We start from the raw sequence: 23,741 nt of genomic DNA, 5'->3' as shown, positions 1-23,741 counted from the left end.
GGTCAGCTGTGGTGACTAAATGGGGGCTATAATTGACCTCAGCACCCCAGGTTGGGGTAGGAGCGAATCGTCCGGGGTACTACTCATGATTGCAATCCAGCTATCGGCTGGTGAAATGCAAAAATCAGGCTTGGCTGTGGTGGGCTGCCACAGTTGAATAGACTGCTGACATTAGGATCACATCAGGATTGGGTGCTTTGCTGGATTATGGTTCCACAGTTTCTGGTTACCTTCCAGTACTTTACTCAAAGTACCATTACTTTCAGAAGAGGGGTGAAAATTAATTTTAAAATTTCTTATAAAATAAAGGAAACAATTTGTAAAACAATTTTTTAATCTTGTTTATTGATCCTGTCTTTCAGACTAAGTTTTGAATTCTTCCACAGTATTTTGGTCGTTATGCTTAAATGTGCATTTTCCTGTGATTTATGAGAGAATTTTGTCTTTTTTAAATTATGCTTTAAAATTCCTCTTGGCCAATGTAGGGCAATGTAAAGACATAACTGCTAAACTGGGTATGCAGCAGGGGGCGGGGTGAGGGAACCAACAAGAGGGAAAAACATACTTGACCTCGTCCTCAGCAATCTGCCTACAGCAGATGCATCTGTCCATGACAGTATTGGTCGGAGTGACCACCGCACAGTTCTTGTGGAGATGCCTTCACATTGCGTATATCCTCCATCATGTTGTGTGGCACTACCACCATGCTAAATGGGATAGATTTCAAACATCTAGCAATACAAAACTGGGTATCTATGTTGCACTGTGGGCCATCAGCAGCAGCAAAATTGTACTCAACCACAATCTGTAACCTCATGGTCCAGCATATTCCCCACTCTACCGTTACCATCAAGCCAGGAGACCAACCCTGGTTCAATGAAGAGTGCAGGAGGGCTTGCCAGGGGCAGCACCAAGCATACTTTAAAATGAGGGGTCAACCTGGTGAAGCTACAACACGGGATTACTTGCATGCCAAACTGCGTAAGCAGCATGCGATAGACAGAGCTAAGCGATCCTATAACCAACGGATCAGATCTAAGCTCTGCAGTCCTGCCACATCCAGCCATGAATGGTGGTGGACAATTAAATAACTAACTGGAGGAGGTGGCTCCACAAATATCCCCTTCCTCAATGATAGGGGAGCCCAGCACATCAGTGCGAAAGATAAGGCTGAAGCATTTACAACAATCTTCGGCCAGAAGCGCCGAATTGATGATCCATCTCTGCCTCCTCCTGAAGTCCTCAGCATCACAGATGCCAGACTTCAGCCAATTCGATTCACCCCGCGTGAGATCAAGAAACAACTGAAGGCACTGGATACTGCAAAGGCTATGGGCCCTGACAGTATTCCATCAATAGTACTGAAGACCTGTGCTCCAGAACTTGCCATGCCCCTAGCCAAGCTGTTCCAGTAGAGCTACAACACTGGCATCTACCCGGCAATATGGAAAATTGCCCAGGTATGTCCTGTCCCTGTACACAAAAAGCAGGACAAGTCCAACACGGCCAATTATCACCCCATCAGCCTACTCTCAATCATCAGTAAACTGATGGAAGGTGTCATCGACAGTGCTATCAAGCAGCATTTGCTTGGCAATAATCCTCTTAGTTTGGGTTCCGCCAGAGCCACACAACTCCTGACTTCATCACAGCCTTGGATTAAAGATGGACAAAAGAGCTGAACTCAAGAGGTGAGGTGACAGTGACTGCCCTTGACATCAAGGCAGCATTTGACCTAGTATGGCATCAAGGAGCCCTAGCAAAACTGAAGTCAATGGAAATTGGGGGGAAAATCTCCACTGGTTGGAGTCATACCTAGCACAAAGGAAGATGGTCGTGGTTGTTGGAGGTCAATCATCTCAGCTCTAGGACATCAGTGCAGGAGTTCCTTAGGGTAGTGTCCTAGGCCCAACCATCTTCAGCTGCTTCATCAATGACCTTCCTTCAATCATAAGGTCAGAAGTGGGGATGTTCGCTGATGATTGCACAATGTTCAGCACCATTTGCGACTCCTCAGATACTGAAGCAGTCCATGTAGAAATGCAGCAAGACCTGGACAATATCCAGGCTCGGGTTGATAAGTGGCAAGTAACATTCGCGTCACACAAGTGCCAGGCAATGACCATCTCCAACAAGAGAAAATCTAACCATCTCCCCTTGACATTCAATGGCATTACCATCGCTGAATCCCCCACTATCAACATTCTAGGGATTACCATTGACCGGAAATTGAACTGGAGTAGTCATATAAATATCGTGGCTACAAGAACAGGTCAGAGGCTAGGACTCCTGCGGTGAATAACTCACCTCCTGACTCCCCAAAGCCTGTCCAGCATCTACAAGGCACAAGTTAGGAGTGTGATGCAATACTGTCCAGTTGCCTGGATGGGTGCAGCTCCAACAACACTCAAGAATCTCGACACCATCCAGGACAAAGCAGCCCGCTTGACTGGCATCCCACCCACAAACATTCACTCCCTCCACCACTGACGCATTGTGGCAGCAGGGTGTACCATCTACAAGATGCACTGCAGCAACGCACCAAGGCTCCTTAAACAGCACCTTCCAAACCCACGACTTCTACCAACTAGAAGGACAAGGGCAGCAAATGCATGGGAGCACCTCCATCTGCAAGTTCTCCTCCAAGTCACACACCATCCTGATTTGGAACTATATTGCCATTCCTTCACCGTCGCTGGGTCAAAATCCTGGAGCTCCCTTCCTAATAGCACTGTGGGTGTACCTACCTCAGATGGACAACAGCGGTTCAAGAAGGCAAATCACCACCACCTTCTCAGGGGCAATAAGGGTGGAGATTAAATGCTGGCCTAGCCAGCGATGCCCACATCCCATGAATGAATGAAAAAAAACCTTTATGTGCCCGCCGCTGAAAAAAATGTCGGCCCGCATGTGCGAGCCGCATGTCACAGATCCACCACGATCCTAAGCCCATTTAAATAGCTGGGGCGGGCAGCCCCTCCCTCCCGATCACATAGAGGGGGTGGGCTGTCCATCCCTGGCAATGGTTTCAGCTGCCTGTGCGCAGGTGTTGCCCCCATTTTTAAAGGGCTGCTAGTCCTACCGGCATATTTAAATATTTAAAGATAGATTTAAATATATAAATACACTTTTTTTGCATCTCTCCCATCCCCCCAATAACAATTAAATTAATTATTTGCCCTTCCCCCCCAAAACACTTGCCTTTAACATCTGACCTTCCCCCAAACGCCCAAAAAGAACAAAGAACAGTACAGCACAGGAACAGGCCATTCGGCCCTCCAAGCCTACGCCGATCTTGATGCCTGTCTAAACTAAAACCTTCTGCACTTCCGGGGACCGTATCCCTCTATTCCCATCCTATTAATGTATTTGTCAAGATGCCTCTTAAACGTCGCTATCATACCTGCTTCCTCCACCTCCCCCGGCAGCAAGTTCCAGGCACTCGCCACCCTCTGTGGAAAGAAGTTGCCTCGCACATCCCCTCTAAACTTTGCCCCTCGCACCTTAAACCTATGTCCCCTAGTAACTGACTCTTCCACCCTGGGAAAAAGCTTCTGAATATCCACTCTGTACAAAAACTGCACAAACTTTAAACTACTACGCTTCCCACCATCCCCTACACCTATGATGTTAATTTGATGCTGTTTCCCCCCCCCACCCCACCCCACACTGATAAACTTATCTCCCCACACCACCCCCCCACCCCTGCCCCACCAGTGTGGTGCCCATTTCCCCAGACAGGGATCTGAAGGCACGGCAGTGCCAGCTGCCGGGCCATCAGGAGACAATGCAAGTTTATTTAAATTAATTATTTTTATTTATTTGCATATTAAAATTGTGGTCCCGTCACCAGCAGTGGGAATACCACCATGGTGCCACAGCACCGCCCATGGTGGGCCTCATCCAGAGCCATCTTCAGGCGCCTGCACCACAGAACCCAACACCTGGGGGAGGTCAAAATCCAGCCCATAATGTGCAGACTTGAAGGGGGTTGAATTTTCACAAGGGTTTTCCCTATCATCTGCTTTAACTCCACACGCTTAGACTGTATGTCCCAGGTTTCTGTGTATCTTCTGCCAAGTATTGGCAGACGATTGAGAGAGCAACCCCCCACCCCCCCCACTTAGAAATTCAACCCCTAATTTCATACTCAGATTCAGTCTAAATTTCACTGCTTTGTCCTTGTTGCAGCTAAGTCTCAATAGCACCCTGTAGTGTGACATGCAAAGTTTATTAATATGCTAATTAATGCTAATAGCAGTTATTTTTCACAAGCTGCAATATGTCTAACAGGAGACTTGATATGCTGAATGAGGATTTTTAATTAATCGATTGGAAATCTACATTAAACTTGAAAAAAAAGGAAAGCTGCAATATTGCATTCAACTTTTACAAAGACTTTGCCACACTAAAAATGGCCATCACCATTTACATTTGAACACCAAGGCATCAAAGCAGAGATGCCTGTCTGATTAGCCTTTACCCAAAACAATGGCTTGCCATATTGATTGAACTACCTGAGATTGCTTTCATTAGCAAGACATTCAAAGCCTTCCTGGGACATTAAACACTGAAAGGACGAACCCCTCCAGGGGTAAACATTGACACCATGAGGCCTGGAGAGATTGAAATTCCTAACCTTGAATCTCATTATAATGCACCAGAGATTACACTGAGACAGCCATGTGAGCATCTGTCCATCTCTGTGAAAGCTCGGGGTTTGCCTTGGACAAGGCAGGCAAGCCAGAGACTCAATCTGTGCAGTAGCCAGAAGGTGTGTGTGTCTCTCTGTCTCTCCAGAAGACCTTGTACGGGGCATGCGAAGCCTAGCTGCCAGCTGCAAGAACCAAGTCAAAGACCCCGGGAAGGAAACCCTCTGCTCAACTGTCTCCAGGAACAACTACCAAGCCAGAACTGCAGGTCCACAAATCCAACCGAAAGACCACTAAAGTCATCAGACACCACAGGCTATATATTCCTTTTTATTGATCCAAACTCTATCCCAATTATTCTTCTTCATTCTGTAATCTGTTGGTGTGTGAGATTCTCGTGTGAGTGAATGAGTGAAAGTGTAGCGTAATTTTTTTTATATCAGGTTTTTGATTAAGTACAATAAACTCACCTCTTTCCTGTTAGAAAACCCGTTCGATTGGTTCTTTTACAATCACAGTAAAGGTAAAAGGTAAGACACTCACTGAAGTGGTAAGCACATCCACTGTTTAAAAAAAAAAGAATAAAACCTGTTGCAGTCAAGCAAGAGGAAGGATAAGAGGGGAGCCTTGCGACCCCTCGTTACCTGATCGTAACAGGAGTTATTGCATTGTTAAGGCAGCTACCATTTTAAACCGGAGCATCTAATTCCACTGAACACAATTTCACAGAATCACAGAATTGTTACAGCGCAGGAGGCCATTCAGCCCATTGTGTAGCACCAGCTCTCTGATTGAGCAATTCACCTAATGCCATTCCCCCACCTTCTCCCGATAACCTGCACATTCTCCCTTTTCAGATAACAGTTTAAAGCCCTTTTGAATGCCTCGATTGAACCTGCCTCCAACACACACTCAGGCAGCGCATTTAGATCCTAACCACTCACTGCATGAAGTTTTTCCTCGTGTCGCTTTTGCTTCTTTTGCCAATTACTTTAAATCTGTGCCCTCTCGTTCACAATCCTTTCACAAGTTTTCTTTTGCCTGTGGATCTAGTTTTTAATTCAGCCTAGAATGATAAAAGTCTCTTCTCCCTGCCATTAAAGGGCCTATGTGTAGTTACTTCTGAGTGTTTATATTTGTATGGTGAGTTGTAATGGCTGCTTCTAGTTTCTACAGTACTCAATTTTAATCGAGTACATTCTTGCATGTTTCATGTTGATCAATTACTACATAGTATAATCCTACCAATTGAAAGTGAGCAGCATTAGGGGATATAAAAGCAAAATATTGCAGATGCTGGAAATCTTAAACAAAAACAGAAAATGCTGGAAATATTCAGCAGGTCAGGCAGCATCTATGGAGAGAGAAACAGAGTTAATGTTTCAGGTTTATGACCTTTTATCAGAACTTTCTGATAAAATTCTGAGAAAAGGTCATCAAGCTGAAACAATAACTTTGTTTCTCTTGCCACAGATTTTGCCAGATCTGCTGATTATTTCCAGCATTTTCTATTTTATTTCAGGCATTACAAGATACTGCTCAATTCAGTAGTATAGACAATGGAAAATTTCACATCTTATGCCTTTCAATGCAGCACTCATTTACTTTTAATGATTTATTGTTCTCCACAGAGAACCAGCTAGTTTGCTACACTGATCGAATACTATCATCAACTACAAGCAAAAATTGCCAATTTTTAACAATTCTAAATGTGGCTGAGGAGGATCTTGGTAGTTATAAATGTGTGGCTGAAAACCGCTTAGGCAAAGCTTCAACTTGCTGCTTACTGAATCTTGCAGGTAACTAGTCCTCTGTATATTTGCCTGTGATTAATTTTGTCTAACTTTGGAGAGCTTTCACAAGCCACACTAAATCCCATGGATAGTTCACCTGATAAGCAGGTTAGAAATGGAACAATGCATCAGTGGTCCAGGGCTAGGGGTGGGGAGCAAATGAGCCAGGGTCACCACTTCTGATGCAATCTCTTGATCCTTGTTGAAAGGTGCACCTGTCTGGATCTCAAGTGAAGACAGGATGAGGGCTTCACTTCCTGAAGCCCCATCCTGCATTTAGAAAGTATCCACTTTATTGATGTAATGCACAGTAAAAAGGTTGAACAGCTCGGCCAAACTGACCACTTTCTTTCCATTTATAGCTGTGCCTTGTCGCCCTGATTCCCCTGAAGTAGCACAGGTCTATGAAGATGGAGCTTTAGTAATATGGAAGCCACTTGCAACCAACACACCAATAACATACATTATTGAGTGTCAGAGAAAAGGTAAGTAGAGATGTTGCTTTGCTTGGCAGAATGGAAAAAGTTAACTCTGGCTGATGGCGGTGCACAATTGGAAAAACATGGCAACTCTTTCACGTCTAGCACCGTGTGACTTACTATACATTAATTTAAATTGTTGGTGGGAATAAACTGCAATTTTAAATGTTCTTGTCATGATGTTAAGTTTTCGTTCAGGTGTGAATGCATTGCAATGTTGAAGAAGATTGACTTATTAAAGCTGTCTTCTATGTTGTGCATAAAAACATAAGGGATTTAATTTCCTCTGGTACCACCCTTGTTGATATGTTCATATAAAATTCCTTTCTACATTGTTTTAACACAAAACCAATTTCATCCCTATACACTAATTGGTGCATGACCATAGGGTAATATGTTAATCCCCAAGAGTTTTTAAGGACCTACAAGACTACGGACCAAGAGGTGGAAGTGGGATTAGATAGGATAGCCCTTTTTCAGACATACGGACAAGATGGGCCAAATTGCCTCCTTCTGTGTCGTAAATCTTTCTATGTTTCTAAGAGGAAAAAGCCATTAGGCCCAATAATCCATCCATTTTTGTTAGATTAGTCCCATTTACCCACCATCTTGTGTTATGGAAGTGCTTCTATATTTTTGTTAAGTATATGTTTTGAGGACTTACATTTAAATTGTAAATGTGATTTGTGGAGAATGCTGAAGATTTCTTAGAAGTTGGACTTTGCTTTGGTGCTGACAGTTCATTGAAAGGACTCTGAGATGTTGTTTAAAAAACAGCCTTGCTGGAAGTCATGTGCTTTAAGCAATAAACAACAGAAACCTTGGTGACTGGAGAAGATGTTTACGGAGAAGTGACAGGTCAAGATTTATAAGAGTCAGGAGGCTTGACTCTTGAGATATTGTTTTTTGGTTTCGCTTTGGACAGTGTTTTGGGGTGTGAACTGTTTTGAAGAGAGTTGGAGAAAACATTGGATTTGGTACTGCGAAATGAACCCGGCCAGGTGTTAGATTTAGATGTAGGTGAGCACTTTGGTGATAGTGATCACAATTCGGTTAGGTTTACCTTAGCGATGGGCAGGGACAGGTATATACCGCAGGGCAAGAATTATAACTGGGGGAAAGGAAATTATGATGCGATTAGGCAAGATTTAGGATGCGTAGGATGGGGAAGGAAACTGCAGGGGATGGGAACAATCGAAATGTGGAGCTTATTCAAGGAGCAGCTACTGCGTGTCCTTGATAAGTATGTACCTGTGAGGCAGGGAGTAAGTTGTCGTGCGAGGGAGCCGTGGTTTACTAAAGAAGTTGAAGCGCTTGTCAAGAGGAAGAAGAAGGCTTATGTTAGGATGAGACGTGAAGGCTCAGTTAGGGCGCTTGAGAGTTACAAGCTAGCCAGGAAGGATCTAAAGGGAGAGCTAAGAAGAGCAAGGAGAGGACACGAGAAGTCATTGGTGGATCGGATCAGGGAAAACCCTAAGGCTTTCTATAGGTATATCAGGAATAAAAGAATGACTAGAGTTAGATTAGGGCCAATCAAGGATAGTAGTGGGAAGTTGTGTGTGGAATCAGAGGAGATAGGGGAAGTGTTAAATGAATATTTTGCGTCAGTATTTACAGTAGAGAAAGAAAATGTTGTTGAGAATACTGAGATTCAGGCTACGAGGCTAGATGGGATTGAGGTTCACAAGGTGGAGGTGTTAGCAATTTTGGAAAGTGTGAAAATAGATAAGTCCCCTGGGCCAGATGGGATTTATCCTAGGATTCTCTGGGAAGCTAGGGAGGAGATTGCAGAGCCTTTGTCCTTGATCTTTATGTCGTCATTGTCGACAGGAATAGTGCCGGAAGACTGGAGGATTGCAAATGTTGTCCCCTTGTTCAAGAAGGGGAGTAGAGACAGCCCTGGTAATTATAGACCTGTGAGCCTTACTTCGGTTGTGGGTAAAATGTTGGAAAAGGTTATAAGAGACAGGATTTATAATCATCTTGAAAAGAATAAGTACATTAGAGATAGTCAGCACGGTTTTGTGACGGGTAGGTCGTGCCTCACAAACCTTATTGAGTTTTTCGAGAAGGTGACCAAACAGGTGGATGAGGGTAAAGCAGTGGATGTGGTGTATATGGATTTCAGTAAGGCGTTTGATAAGGTACCCCACGGTAGGCTATTGCAGAAAATACGGAAGTATGGGGTTGAAGGTGATTTAGAGCTTTGGATCAGAAATTGGCTAGCTGAAAGAAGACAGAGGGTGGTGGTTGATGGCAAATGTTCATCCTGGAGTTTAGTTACTAGTGGTGTACCGCAAGGATCTGTTTTGGGGCCACTGCTGTTTGTCATTTTTATAAATGACCTGGAAGAGGGTGTACAAGGGTGGGTTAGTAAATTTGCAGATGACACTAAGGTCGGTGGAGTTGTGGATAGTGCCGAAGGATGTTGTAGGGTACAGAGAGACATAGATAGGCTGCAGAGCTGGGCTGAGAGATGGCAAATGGAGTTTAATGCGGAAAAGTGTGAGGTGATTCACTTTGGAATGAGTAACAGGAATGCAGAGTACTGGGCTAATGGGAAGATTCTTGGTAGTGTAGATGAACAGAGAGATCTTGGTGTCCAGGTGCATAAATCCCTGAAGGTTGCTAACCAGGTTAATAGGGCTGTTAAGAAGGCATATGATGTGTTAGCTTTTATTAGTAGGGGGGTCGAGTTTCGGAGCCACGAGGTCATGCTGCAGCTGTACAAAACTCTGGTGAGACCGCACCTGGAGCATTGCGTGCAGTTCTGGTCACCGCATTATAGGAAAGATGTGGAAGCTATGGAAAGGGTGCAGAGGAGATTTACTAGGATGTTGCCTGGTATGGAGGGAAGGTCTTACGAGGAAAGGCTGAGGGACTTGAGGTTGTTTTCGTTGGAGAGAAGGAGGAGGAGAGGTGACTTAATAGAGACATATAAGATAATCAGAGGGTTAGATAGGGTGGATAGTGAGCGTCTTTTTCCTCGGATGGTGATGGCAAACACGAGGGGACATAGCTTCAAGTTGAGGGGTGATAGATATAGGACAGATGTGAGAGGTAGTTTCTTTACTCAGAGAGTAGTAAGGGCGTGGAACGCCCTGCCTGCAGCAGTAGTAGATTCGCCAACTTTAAGGGCATTTAAGTGGACATTGGATAGACACATGGATGAAAATGGAATAGTGTAGGTCAGATGGTTTCACAGGTCGGCGCAACATCGAGGGCCGAAGGGCCTGTACTGCGCTGTAATGTTCTAAAAAAAAAACATATAACATATTGGAAGGTCGCAAATGTCACCCCACTATTTAAGAAGGGAGGGAGAGAGAAAACAGGGAGTTACAGACCTGTTAGCCTTACATCAGTCATTGGAAAAATGCTAGAATCTATTCTAAAGGATGTAATAAATGGACACTTGGATAATAATGGTCTGATTGGGCATAGTCAACATGGATTTATGAATGGGAAATCATGTTTGGCAAACCTGTTGGAGTTTTTTGAGGCTATTACAAACAGAATTGATAAAGGGGAGTCAGTAGACGTGGTATACTTGGATTTTCTGAAGGCTTTTGATAAAGTCCCCCACAGGAGGTTGGTTAGCGAAATTAAAGCACATGGGATAGGAGGTAATATATTGGCATGGATTAAGGATTAGTTAACAGGCAGAGAGTAGGAATAACAGGTCATTTTCGCATTGGCAGGCCGTGACTAGTGGGGTACCGCAGGGATCAGTGCTTGGGCCCCAGCTGTTCACAATATATATCAATGATTGTAGATTGTAGATGTACAAAGGGATCTGGGTGTCCTTGTCAATAAGTCACTGAAAGCTAACATGCGGGTGCAGCAAGCAATTAAGAAGGCTAATGGTATGTTAGCCTTTATTGCAAGAGGATTTGAGTACAGGAGTAGTGAAGTCTTGCTTCAATTGTATAGAACCTTGGTTAGATCACACCTGGAGTGCTGCAGTTTTGATCCCTTTACCTTAGGAAGGATATTATTGCCATAGAGGGAGTGCAATGAAGATTCACCAGACTTGTTCCCGGGATGGCGGGACTGTCCGATGAAAAAAGACTGGGAAACTGGGCCTGTATTCTCTAGAGTTTCGAAGAATGGGAGGTAATCTCATTGAAACCTACAAAATACTTAAAGGGATAGACAGAGTAGATGCAGCTAAGATGTTTCCCCTGGTTGGGGAGTCTAGAACCAGGGCACATAATTTCAAAATAAGGGGGAAGCCACTTAGGACAGAAATTAGGAGAAATTTCTTTACTCAGAGGGTTGTGACTCTTTGGAATTGTCTACCCCAGAGGGCTGTGGAAGCTCAGTCATTGAGTATGTTTAAAGCAGAGATTGACAGATTTATAAATACAAATGACTTAAGGGGATATGAGGATAGTGTGGGGGAAAAGGCATTGAAGTGGAAGATCAGCCATGATCATATTGAATGGCAGAGCAGGTTCGATGGGCTGAATGGCCTACTCCTGTTCCTATGTTCCTTACCAGCCAAGAGAGCAGCCAACATCAGTTCATCCTCTTGCATCTCTTTGAGAACTTCTTGAGAATCAAGTGTAAGAAACAGAGAAACAGATACTGCATTTCTCCTGAAAAACCTGCCAAATGCCTGATGCCGCAATTCTCTTGGAAAGCTTGCCAAACTGAGCCTGAAAAGAACTGCTCTAGAAAGATCGCAGTGACAGCCCTCTACACATATTTGGGACACCAGACCAAAAAGGGACATCTGACATCCTTCCATATCTTCTCTTTTTTCAAGAATTAGCAAGTATTTGGCCAAAGTATTCCTTTTTTGTAACCGATCTCTGCAGAGAGAATTTCTGTATTGTATTCAGTGTGTGTGAGTCTGTGTGTGGGGAATTTAAAAAGGGAACTTTCAGATTTCAATGAGTGTGTTAATGCTTTGATACTGGATAAGTCTTGTTTAATAATAAACTGATAATTTTATTGTTTATTCAAGAAACCCTGGTTGGTGTATTTTATTCTGGGATAAAGTGTAGAGTATATAATTGACCGAATCAGTAACTGGGTAAACATTTTAAAAAAATATATGTTGTGACCTGCGGAGAAGTGGGACTAGAAAATACAGTGCACTCCTCCCACCTCAGTGGTAACATATGTGCGGGATAACCCAAAAGCCGACGACGTGCAATTCTAAGTGGGTAATAATAATTGAAAAGAGGAAAAGTAAAACAACAGATTTCTTGTGCATTAGAGTAAAGTTTGCACTACCGGAATGTGTTTGTTAGTTGCTTCAACCTTTCTGGGAAAGGAGGATGTATCTCTTTCAGTGATTTGAGAAACTTAACCAAGGTTAGACTAAAGGAATTGGCAGAAAAGTTGGTGTTAGGAACTAAGAAAACAGACATAATTGAAGTAATAGCATAGCATTTGCATTTAGAAGGAAAACCAGACAGTAGTGCAGTTGAATTAGCTAAAATTCAGTTGCAGAAGAGGCAGTTGCAGAAGAGACAAAGAAAAAGAAATAGAATGGGAAAAACGTAAGCTGGAACACGAAAGAGAATTGACAATGATAAAGCTTGAACTAGAATGTCAAAGAGAAGGTGAAAGAGGAGGAAGGGAATTCAAATTAAAAACAATGGAACTAAGACGAAGGGGTGGTCTTGACTCCAGTGAAAATTATGGCGGGGAAAGATCTGACTCCAGCCCAGACCCAGTGGGGAGCTGTTTAAATTTGTACAAGCCCTCCCGAAAGGCATTTTTCATTTCTTTTGAAAAGATAGCCAGAGAGATGAAGTGGCCGAAGGAAAGCTGGATACTTATGCAAAGCAGGTTGATTGGCAGAGCTCATGAAGTTTACGCCATGCTTTCTGAGGAGGCTTCTTCAGATTATAAGATGGCAAAAAAGGCTATTCTCGCTGCTTATGAGTTGGTCCCTGAAGCATACAGGCAGAAATTTCGGAACCTCCGATGACAGCCTGGGCAGACTTATGTAGAATTTTAGAGGGTAAAGCAAATTAATTTTGATCGTTGGATGTGGGCACTAAAGGTAGAGGCCTTAGGGAACTAATTCTCCTGGAAGAATTTAAAAATTCATTCCCTCCATTAGTAAGAATCCATGTAGAGAACCAAAAGGTTACAACAGCCAGACAGGCAACTGAGATTGCTGATGATTACAAGCTTGTTATAAGCCCAAACCCTTTGTCCATCATCCCCACAAACCGAAGAAGGATAGAAAGTGGGAGGGTAAAATGACGGCAAGTAACTGGGGACAAGAAGGGACAGCAGGAAACGCCCCCGGATCTCCTGCTCAGGCCAGAAAGGAAGATGCTGAGGGTGGAAGTGAGGTCTGCAAGCCTAAGTGTTAATCATTGACACATGGTGGGACACCTTTGTGGGACTTATTGGTGTACACAAAGCCAATGTAAAGAAAGGGGTCCTGACTGAGAGGATGACAGATCAGGCTGCAGCTCTGAGTGCAGCTGTAAGGCCAAGTACAAAAACTGCTGTGAGTGCGGGGGGTTGTGAATAAGATACCTGAGAATTATAGGGAATTCTTGTCAAAAGGAAAAGTAACTCCTTATCCCTCAAGCGAGGCAGGTAAACCTATAGTTATACTTAGGGATACAGGAGATACCCAAACTCTTTTGCTGAGGAAAGGCATAATTTTTCCACCAGAGAGGGCACTGAATGCCAAGGTTTTAGTGAATGGTATCAGCAGGCAATATATATGCGTACCTGTGTATCGGGCGCACCTAGAGTGTGACCTAATGTCTGGAACAGTAACTGTAGGAGTTGTCCACACTTTGCCTGTAGATGGAGTTGACCTACTCCTGGGGAATGATTTGGCTGGAGCGAAGGTAGTATCTCTCCAGTAGTCACGGAAAGACCAAGTGAAGTCAAAGAGACATAACAGGGTGGCGCAGTGGTTAGCACCGTAGCCTTACAGCTCCAGCGACCCGGGTTCGATTCTGGGTACTGCCTGTGCGGAGTTTGCAAGTTCTCCCTGTGAACCGCGTGAGTTTTCGCAGATGCTCTGGTTTCCTCCCACAGCCAAAGACTTGCAGGTTGATAGGTAAATTGAACATTATAAATTGCTCCTAGGAGAAGTAGGGGAATATAGGGGATGTGGTAGGAATATGGGATTAGTGTAGGATTGGTATAAATGGGTGGTTGATGGTCAGCACAGACTTGGCGGGTCAAAGGGCCTGTTTCAGTGTTGTATCTCTAAAAAAACAGTTGTAGGAAACGGTTCCAGGAATTTTTTTCTTAATCTGTAAGTGACCCGAGCTATGGCTAAACAAGTTCCATTGTTGGAGGTAAAATTGACACCACAGTCAGATAGTTGAATATCTGAAACTTTCTTTTGGGGATTTGGATAATCTGAAGGAAATGATCAATAAATCTTCTCTGATAAAGGCTCAGCAAGCCAATCCAGAGTTAAATAAAGTGGCACAATTGGTTCTAATGGAAGCTGAAGCAAAAGGAGTTCCAGAGGCTACTATGTTAAAAATGGAATTCTGATGAAGTGGAGACCTCCTCACAGACCTGCGGACGAAGAATGGACGGTTATTCACCAGATAATGGTACCGCCCAAGTATCGCCAGGAAATATTAAGGATAACCCATGAATTCCTAGAGTGGGACATGTGGGGATCTGGAAGACCCAATCACATATAAGTTGACATTTTTACTGGCCAGGTCTTTCCGAGGGTGATGTGCTGGTATACAGTGACATGTGGAAGAGCCACTTGAAACAACTAAAAGCTCAGTTTAGAAAATTACAGTCAGCTGATTTGGTAATAAACTTTGCCAAAAATTTAAAAACCAGAAAGCCAGACTATTCCAATGGAGTTTACTATTGCAACCTTATCACTCAGAGATTATCCACATTGCAGAAAAGAATAATGTAATTGCAGATGCTTTGTCTAGAACCTAACATTGCTTTGAATTATCTGAGTGCAAAGATAGTACAAAGCAGAACTCTATTAGCTACAGGTAAAGAGTGAATGAGAATGAGTGTGTAAATGTGTTTTAATATTTGTCATCTTTTTTTCACTCTTTATAATGAAACACATTTTAAAAAGGATGGAGGTGTTATAAAAGTACTATATTTTTCGTTAAGTATATGTTTTGAGGACTTACATTTAAATTGTGGAGATGGATTTGTGGAGAAGGCTGAAGATTTCCTAGAAGCTGGACTTTACTTAACAGTTCATTAAAAGGACACTGAGATGTTGTTTAAAAACAGCCTTGCTGGAAGTCATGTGCTTTAAGCAATAAACAATAGAAACCTTGGTGACCTGGGGAAAATATTTACTGAAAAGTGACAGGTCAAGATTTATAAGAGTCAGGAGGCTTGACTCTTGAGATATTGTTTTTTGGTTTCGCTTTAGACAGTGTGTTGGGGTGTGAACTGTTTTGAAGAGAGTTGGAGAAAACCAGCCAACAGAGCAGCCACCATCAGCTCATCCTCTTCCATCTCTTTGAGAACTTCCTGAGAATCAAGTGTAAGAAATAGAGAAACTGATGTTGCATTTTCCCTGAAAAGCCTGCCAAATTCCTGATGCCATATTTCTCTTGGAAAGCTTGCCAAACTGATACTCAAAGTCGCCTGAAAAGAACAGCTCTAGAAGGATCCCAGTAACAGCCGTCTACGCGTATTTGGGACGCCAGACCAAAAAGGGACATCTGACATCCTTCCATATCGTCTTCTTTTTTCCTTCAAGAATTACCAAGTATTTGCCAAAGTATTCTTTTTTTTTACTTTTTTGTAACAGATCTCTGCAGACAGAATTTCTGTATTTTGTTCAGTGTATGTGTAGGGAATTTAAAAAGGGAACTTTTATATTTCCATCTGTGTGTTAATGCTTTGCTTTGTTACTGAATAAGTCTTGTTTGATAAACTGATAACTTTGTTGTTTATTCTAGAAACCTGGTTAGTGAATTTTATTCTGGGATAAAGAGCAGAGTATATAATTGGAATCGGTAACTGGGTAAACCTTTAAAAGAAAATATAAGTTGTGACCTGCGGAGAAGTGGGACTAGAAAATACAGTGCACTATTCCCATCTCGGTCATCATACTTGCTATATTCCTTAATCACTTCATTCCAGTAGCATCCAGTTTTTTTCTTGCACTGTGTTAAAGTATCTTATCTTATTTCTTTGTCCAATAAATGCTACCTTTTTCAGGTGAAGAATGGAAAACTGTTGCATCAGATCTTTCTGAATCCTGCTTTTATGCCAGTAACCTGCATAGGGGAGAAACCTATTCTTATAGAGTCGCATATGTCAGCAAAGCTGGGAAAGGGCCATTTAGTCAACCATCTGCTGAAGTTATCATTGGAGAGACAGGTAAAGCTCATAACACTTTTTAAATAAATCTAAAATACAGAAATAATTTAAGAATGCTAGATGCTTCGAATGGAAGGCTGTAGGATGTTTCTTCTAAACGGCTGAATTAGAACTATCCAAGTAATCTTCCTTTTTCATATCTACCTTATAATTGTGTAACATTATACCTCTGTGCAGGGATAAAATATTGCAGAGAATATCGAAAATGTAAAGTAAATCCATTCAGGCACTTGTGTGCCGCTGAATGACTCTATTAACAGCTACTGACACTAGCAGAAACATAAGTCAGTTGGCTGATCTGTGTCAACTCGGGGTCATCATATGAACAGGGGTGTTAAAAGAGGAGGAAAATTAGGCTTTTTAAATCAAAGAGGGACTAATTGGAATTTGCCTAAGGATTACAGGTAAAGAAGCAAAATCAATAAGTTTTCTAAAACGTACCTGTTGGACAAGTTTAAACTTATAAATTACACTCCCTTCAGAAACATGCGACAGTTTTATTTATTTTCTGAAATGTTTCTTTTTAATTTATTTTTCTAATATTCTTGCTTTCTTTTCTCTATTCTTTCCTGTTAGAAGTACAGTCGCACAGTATACATGGAGAGAAGTTAGCATCAGTGCATGAGACATACACATTTGTTACAGAGATAAACAGGTACCTGAGTTGTTCTTAACATATAGGCCTGAATTTTAAAAGCTCGCTGCCGATCTCTGTGGCGAGCTACAAAAAAGGTGCAGTGCACACGCGACTTGTGCGCCGCTGAGCATGGCACGCCCGCTCCCTATGATGTAGCGAGGGCAGCGGCTCTGTCTCCGGCAACGCCGTCCGGTGCCACCGCGCAGGCACCGGCATCATTTTTAAAGGCCTTCAGGCACTTCAGTTTAATTTTAATGTATAAAGTGACAGGTGGGAACAAATTAAAGTTAAAACTTTATCAGTTTATATTTGCTCTCCCACCCCCCAAACCCCTACCCCCACCCCCTCAATGAATCTCTTGGCATTTCTTCACGGACAAAGATTTTGGGAAGGTAGTAGTCATCGGTTGCAGGCCCGCTGGTGGCTAGTCAGGCCTATCCGGCAGATTCTCCCACAGTGGGTACATGTGAAGGTGTAGTCGCTGCTGGGGGCAATTGGATCTATCCTTCTCCTCCTTTTCTCTTTCATGCTGGTTTATTGCTCAGTCTCAAAGGTGTCTGTAGCCCTCCTGATGTAGCATCTTCAGGCATCACAATCTATGGCCTGTGCTTCCCACTGGTGATGGCACACAGAGAGGGACTTCTTCAGAGTGCCCTTGAAACGTTTGTATGGGGCCCCTCTGTTCCTTTTGCCAGTGGTCAACTCTCCATAAACCACGATCATGGGCAGGTGACCGTCGTCCATCCGGGCAACGTGACCCACCCAACGCAGTTGGCTTTGCAGGAGGATGGCCTCAATGCTGGTGATGTTGGCTGTTTCCAGAACTTCAGTGTTTGTGATGTGATCCTGCCAGTAGATCTTGAGGATGCTGCAGAGGCAATGTTGATGGAAGCGCTCCAGAAGGCATATGTGACAGTGGTATAGGACCCATGACTCGGCGCCATACGGAAGGGTGCTGAGGACTATGGCTTTGTACACTTTTTGAGTTTGGTCTGTGCTCTGAGGCTGTGGTTGCTGCACATACGTTTGTAGAGTCTGCCGAATGTTCTGTTTACTTTTGAAAGCCTATTGCCCACTTCCTTGTCTATGATGACGAGAATAGCCCTTTCCAGCCAAAAAAATTAAAAATTCGATTCCGACCTGCTCCCCCCACCCCCCGAGCTTTCTCCACTTTACCCTTCAACCCCTTCCCACCATCCCCTCCACCAATCGCATAAGTGTTTGCTATCCCCTCCACCCCCTCCCTGACCTGAAAATTTAACTCCTCCCCCCTCCTCCCTCATCTCCGAACGGAGCTCTGAAGGTGCAGGACTTCCAGCAACCAACCAGAATATCGGCGTGGGACGGCTGTCGCGACGAGGTGAGTAATTATTGTTTAATTATCATTTAGTTAAATATGTAAATTATGTTTCTGTCGCCGAGCGGCATGGGGCCCACCTAGAGGCCTCGCCGCCACCAGTAAAATGGGGCGGGGCCTTCCCAGTTTCGAGGCCCGCAGCGGACCTCTGCCGGAAGGATTTTCTGGGGCCCCCCGCCAAGACCCCCAACGTTGCTGGGGCTAGTAAAATTCAGACCATAGCGTGGACAACATATTTAAACTGGATTGTGCTATTTACAGGATAATGCATAGGCTGGAGTATCCTAATACAGAGCATAATACATAGGCTGAAGTATATATACAGAGGATAAAACACAGGCTGGATTGTGTTACATACTAGATCATACAGCTATAGGAAATGAGTTATATTTTGAATAACAGACTTTGAAATAAGTAGAGGGTAAGATATAGGCTGGAGTGTATTATTTACAGAATGGCACATAGACTGGAATATGTCATGTATTGAACAGCAAACAAATTGGAGTGCATTAATGTATCACTCATAGGCTGTATAATGATTTTGACAATGCACAGGTTTGGAATGTGTTCTACATTCAACAAAACTTCATTAAAGTGAAGTTAAACTGAAGCTTGTTAAAGTAACAATCCGCTTGCTATCTTAGAACAGCTTCAAAGGAAAAGCAAATCTTGAAATATTACATTGGAATAGAGTTGAGGATATGAGTTAATATAGGTAACCACTTAATATAAGAAATAGGAACAGGAGTAGGCCATACGACCCCTTGAGCCTACTCCACCATTCAGTAAGATCATGGCTGATCTTCTACCTCAACTTCATTTTTTCCTGCCCGATCCCCAAATTTCTGTTGATTCAAACTCTAGCTATGATTAGTAATGTCAAAAGAAGGCACTCCATATTTTAACAGTTATGTTCTTCAATAATTAATTAAGGAAAGAACCAAACTATAGGGTGAAACTAAAAAGCAGGGATTAGGAAAACATTTTCTTTTAAAAACACACACAAAGATGATGTTACCTTCGAAACTCTCTTTTTACCAATTCTTTTTTTTAATTCGTTCATGGGATGTGGGTGTTACTGGCTAGGCCAACATTTATTGCCCATCCCTAATTGCCCTTGAGAAGGTGGTGGTGAGCTGCCTCCTTGAACCTCTGCAGTCCATGGGGTGTAGGTACACCCACAGTGCTGTTAGGAAGGGAGTTCCAGGATTTTGACCCAGCGACAGTAAAGGAACAGCGATATAGATCCAAGTCAGGATGGTGTGTGGCTTGGAGGGGAACTTGCAGGTAGTGGTGTTCCCATGCATATGCTGCCCTTGTCCTTTTAGGTGGTAGAGGTCGCGGGTTTGGAAGGTGCTGTTGAAGGAGTTTTGGTGAGTTGCTGTAGTGCATCTTGTTACACACTGCTGCTACTGTGTGTTGCTAGTGAAGGGAGTGAATGTTGAAGGTGGTGGATAGGGTGCCAGTCAAGCGGGCTGCTTTGTCCTGGATTGCGTCGAGCTACTTGACTGTTGTTGGAGTTGCACCCAGCCAGGCAATTGGAGAGTATTCCATCACACTCCTGACTTGTGCCTTGTAGATGCTGGACAGGCATTGGGGGGGCCAGGAAGTGGGTTACTTGCCACAGACTTCTCAGCCTCTGACCTGCTCTTGTAGCCACAGTTTTTATGTAGCTGGTCCAGTTAGTTTCTAGTCAATGGTGACTCCCAGGATGGGGGATTCAGCAATGGTAATGCCATTGAACATCAAGGGGAGAATCTCTCTTGTTGGAGATGGTCGTTGCCTGGCACTTGTGTGGCACGAATGTTACTTGCCACTTCTCAGCCCAAGCCTGGATGTTTTCCAGGTCTTGCTGCATTTCTACACGGACTGCTTCAGTATCTGAGGAGTCACGAATGGTGCTGAACATTGTGCTATCATCAGCAAACATCCCCACTTCTGACTTTATGATGGAGGGAAGATCATTGATGAAGCAGCTGAAGACGGTTGGGCCGAGGACACTTACCCTGAGGAACTCCTGCAGTGATGTCCTGGGACTGAGACGATTGACCTCCAACAACCACAACCATTTTCCTTTGTGCTAGGTGTGACTCCAGCCAGCGGAGTGTTTTCCCCTGATTCCCATTGACTCCAGTTTTGCTAGGGCTCCTTGATGCTATACTCAGTCAAATGTTGCCTTGATGTCAAGGGTTGTCACTCTCACCTCACCTCTTAAGTTCAGCTCTTTTGTCCATGTTTGAACCAAGGCTGTAATGAGGTCAGGAGCGGAACCCAAACTGTGTATCACTGAGCAGGTTATTGCTAAGCAAGTGCTGCTTGTTGGCACTTTTGATGACACCTTCCATCACTTTACTGATGATTTAGAGTAGGCTGATGGGGCGGTAATTGGCCGGGTTGGATTTGTCCTGCTTTTTGTGTACAGGACATATCTGGGCAATTTTCCACATTATCGGGCAGATGCCAGTGTTGTAACTGTACTGGAACAGCTTTGCTAGGGGCGCAGCTAGTTCTGGAGCACAGGTCTTCAGTTGCCGAAATGTTGTCAGGGCCCAAAACCTTTGCAATATCCAGTGCCTTCAGCCATTTCTTGATATCACATGGAGAGAATTGGATTGGCTGAAGACTGACATCTGTGCTGCTGGGGATCTCAGGGAGAGGCCGAGATGGATCATCCACTTGGCGCTTCTGGCTGAAGATGGATGCAAATACTTCAGCCTTGGCTTTTGCACTGATGTGCTGGGCTCCCTCATCATTGAGGATGGGGATATTTGTGGAGCCACCTCCCCCGTCAGTTGTTTAATTGTCCACCACCATTCACGACTGGATGTGGCAGGACTGCAGAGCTTAGATCTGTTCCATTGGTTGTGGGATTACTTAGCCCTGCATGCTGTATTTGAATTCAACCTGAATTCAACAATAACTTGCAATTATATGGCATCCCACACATACAAAACATCTCAGAGTGTTTTAGAGGAGAACACCAAGCAGGAGGCATAACAAAATAAGTGTGGGGGGGAATGGTGGGTGGGTGGTTCAGCTGCAGTGAGTGTAGGGTCAAAGGCATTGGCCAGGAATTTCCTCAGAGCGCCACTGCCTTAACTTTGCCAGAAATGCAGCAGAAATAGCAATTGTGTGTACACACGGGATCTCTGCTAGAGTCTAATGGTGAAGCAGTAACAGCTCCCAGGAAATTTCGGCCATAGAATTTTAAGAGGTTTTTGATGGAAGGCAAGATGATATTAGGAAAGAGTGGGAGCAAAGTGATATTCTTACTGATTAATACTTTTGACTCTACCTATATTTAGTTTATTTTACATTCATTAGATAAACTAAATTATTTTAAATTTTAATTCTATGCATTGTTTGATTCTTTTTTTAAAAGAGGGCGCTTTAGCATCATAAAGAAATGTATAGAAAACTCTTCCAGAGAGCCACTTGCAGCTAAAATCACTCCCTACAAGAAGCAGAGTAAGCCATTTGTCCTGAAGGAGTATGAAATCCTGAAGAAGCTCCATCACAACAACATTGTTCAGCTTCATGGTGCCTACATCACACCAAAATACTTGGTTCTGATCCAAGAACTCTGCGAAGGGAAAGAGCTGTTTCGCAACTTGGCGGAAAGGTAAAGATGGAACTGCCCTGTGTGAGCCTTGTTTTCCACCTTCACAGATTAGAGAGTCTTCTGATCCTGGCTATGCTGGCGTAAACTACTTCTGTTTTCTTGGTATAAAAGCACTGTTAGCTGGGTAAGCTGGTTACAAGGAGGTGCTGTCCCCTTTCTACCAGTCAAACTTTCCTGTGGATTTGAAGTTGAATATGGCCACTCACAAATGGGTGAACGCATTATGATGCTGAACAAATGAGGAAAATATGCTGCATGATGTACTTCCATCCATTTGTGCTCTAGCAAAGTTGTGTGCAGGTGTCCCCTGTATACTCTGATGCTAAGTGTTATTGTGAGAATTTAAAATTGAGTCAATTGATCAATTGAGTGCAGTACAGAAACCAGCCTCATTCTTTTTTTTAAAAAAAAAGAGGGGTACTTAAAAAACTTTTGAAAACATTCAGGGTGTTGTTAAGGTGCTATAGTGACCTTCAACCTGCCCGCTCCCGCCACTGTAAATATGCGAGGGACTGTGCAGGAGGCAGTGGAACGAAGCAAGAAGAATTCTACTGACCCTATGTCCAAACTGCATGCTGACAAACAGCACTTAGTGTAGGAAAGTGATCTATATTCCTGCACAAACATCCTCCACCTTGATGACTATAAAGTTTATATTAATGAAAAGCTAATTTCATTCGTCACTTTTTTCTGCATCTCTCCTTGTGGTGTGGCAAGATATGACCGAGTGTAAATTTGTTACTTTCAGTATGCCATTACTTATTTCTCCACCTGTCTATCTGTGCAGAAACTTGCACTATAGCAGAGCATTTCCACTAGGTTCTCCTGATCATCCACAATAAATATGACAGAAACCCTGGAGATAAGTTGTACCTGGCTGTTTTGCTTATTAAAGCAGGAGGAGGTTCTGCAGAATCATGGAACAGTATAGCACAGAAGGAGTTCATTCGGCCCATGGAGTCTACACTAGTTCTTTCAAACAGCAATCTAGTTAGTCCCACTCTTTTCCCATATCTCGACAATTATTTTTCTTTAAGTTATGAAACCAGGCGAGCCACACAGAAATTCAAGCCATTTTATTTTGAAATGTATAACTGAAGAAAACTGGTTATACCACCACATAATGGCAGAAAATGTTTACTAACGTTAATATGGAATTTTCTTTCCATCGTAGATCCTCTTACACTGAGCACCATGTGGTGGAGTTGCTGACACAGATGCTTAGTGCTGTTGAATACCTCCATCTCAATTATACTCTCCACCTTGATCTAAAATCCGAGAACATCATCATTGTGCAGCACAACGTGTTGAAGTTGCTAGATTTCGGCAATGCTGAGGTTCTCATGCCCGGCCGTCCTGTGCTTGTGGAAAAGTGCAGAGACTTTGTGGAGAATATGGGTAAGACTTGCTTTTACTTTATTTTCAAAATAGAAACGCTTAGATTTATATAGCGCCTTAAGACATTGCATAGCATATTACAGCCAAGAAAATACCTTTGGTGTAGTCACTGTTGTAATGTAGGAAATGGAGCAGCAAGGTCCCACACACAGCAATGTGGGACTGATCAGGTAATCACTTTTATAGTGATGTTATTTGAGGGATAAATATTGTACAGGACATCAAGTAGAACTCCCCTGCTCTTCTTCAAAGTAGCTTTTAGGATCTTTTACATCTACCTGAGAGGGCTAGACAGTGACTTATTTTAACATCTTAGCTGAAAGATAACACATCCCACAGTATATCATTCTGTCAGTACTGCACTGGAGTGTCAGCCTAGATTATTCACACAGGTCTCTGGCATGGGACTTGAAACCAGAAACGTTAGGTTAAGAGGCATGCATGAGCCACAGCTAACATGTGTTGAGTAGCAAACTTCC

At 43.3% G+C, this 23,741-nt stretch overlaps 1 protein-coding gene across 1 annotated transcript in view; it reads left to right on the top strand.

Annotated features, from left to right (window-relative positions):
• obscnb (obscurin, cytoskeletal calmodulin and titin-interacting RhoGEF b) overlaps nt 1-23,741 on the top strand; it is an 868,128-nt gene that overhangs the window by 822,582 nt on the left and 21,805 nt on the right. Inside the window, exons 158-163 of the mRNA XM_068053434.1 lie at nt 6,284-6,451; nt 6,808-6,930; nt 16,087-16,248; nt 16,825-16,903; nt 21,625-21,864; nt 23,039-23,262. Of these exons, the coding sequence (XP_067909535.1) occupies nt 6,284-6,451; nt 6,808-6,930; nt 16,087-16,248; nt 16,825-16,903; nt 21,625-21,864; nt 23,039-23,262 (996 nt within the window). The remainder of the gene's footprint in view (nt 1-6,283; nt 6,452-6,807; nt 6,931-16,086; nt 16,249-16,824; nt 16,904-21,624; nt 21,865-23,038; nt 23,263-23,741) is intronic.

Source organism: Heterodontus francisci, chromosome 2, assembly GCF_036365525.1.
Source record: "Heterodontus francisci isolate sHetFra1 chromosome 2, sHetFra1.hap1, whole genome shotgun sequence".
In the NCBI taxonomy this organism is placed as follows: domain Eukaryota; kingdom Metazoa; phylum Chordata; class Chondrichthyes; order Heterodontiformes; family Heterodontidae; genus Heterodontus; species Heterodontus francisci.
This window is presented reverse-complemented; position numbering and strand designations above follow the sequence as displayed.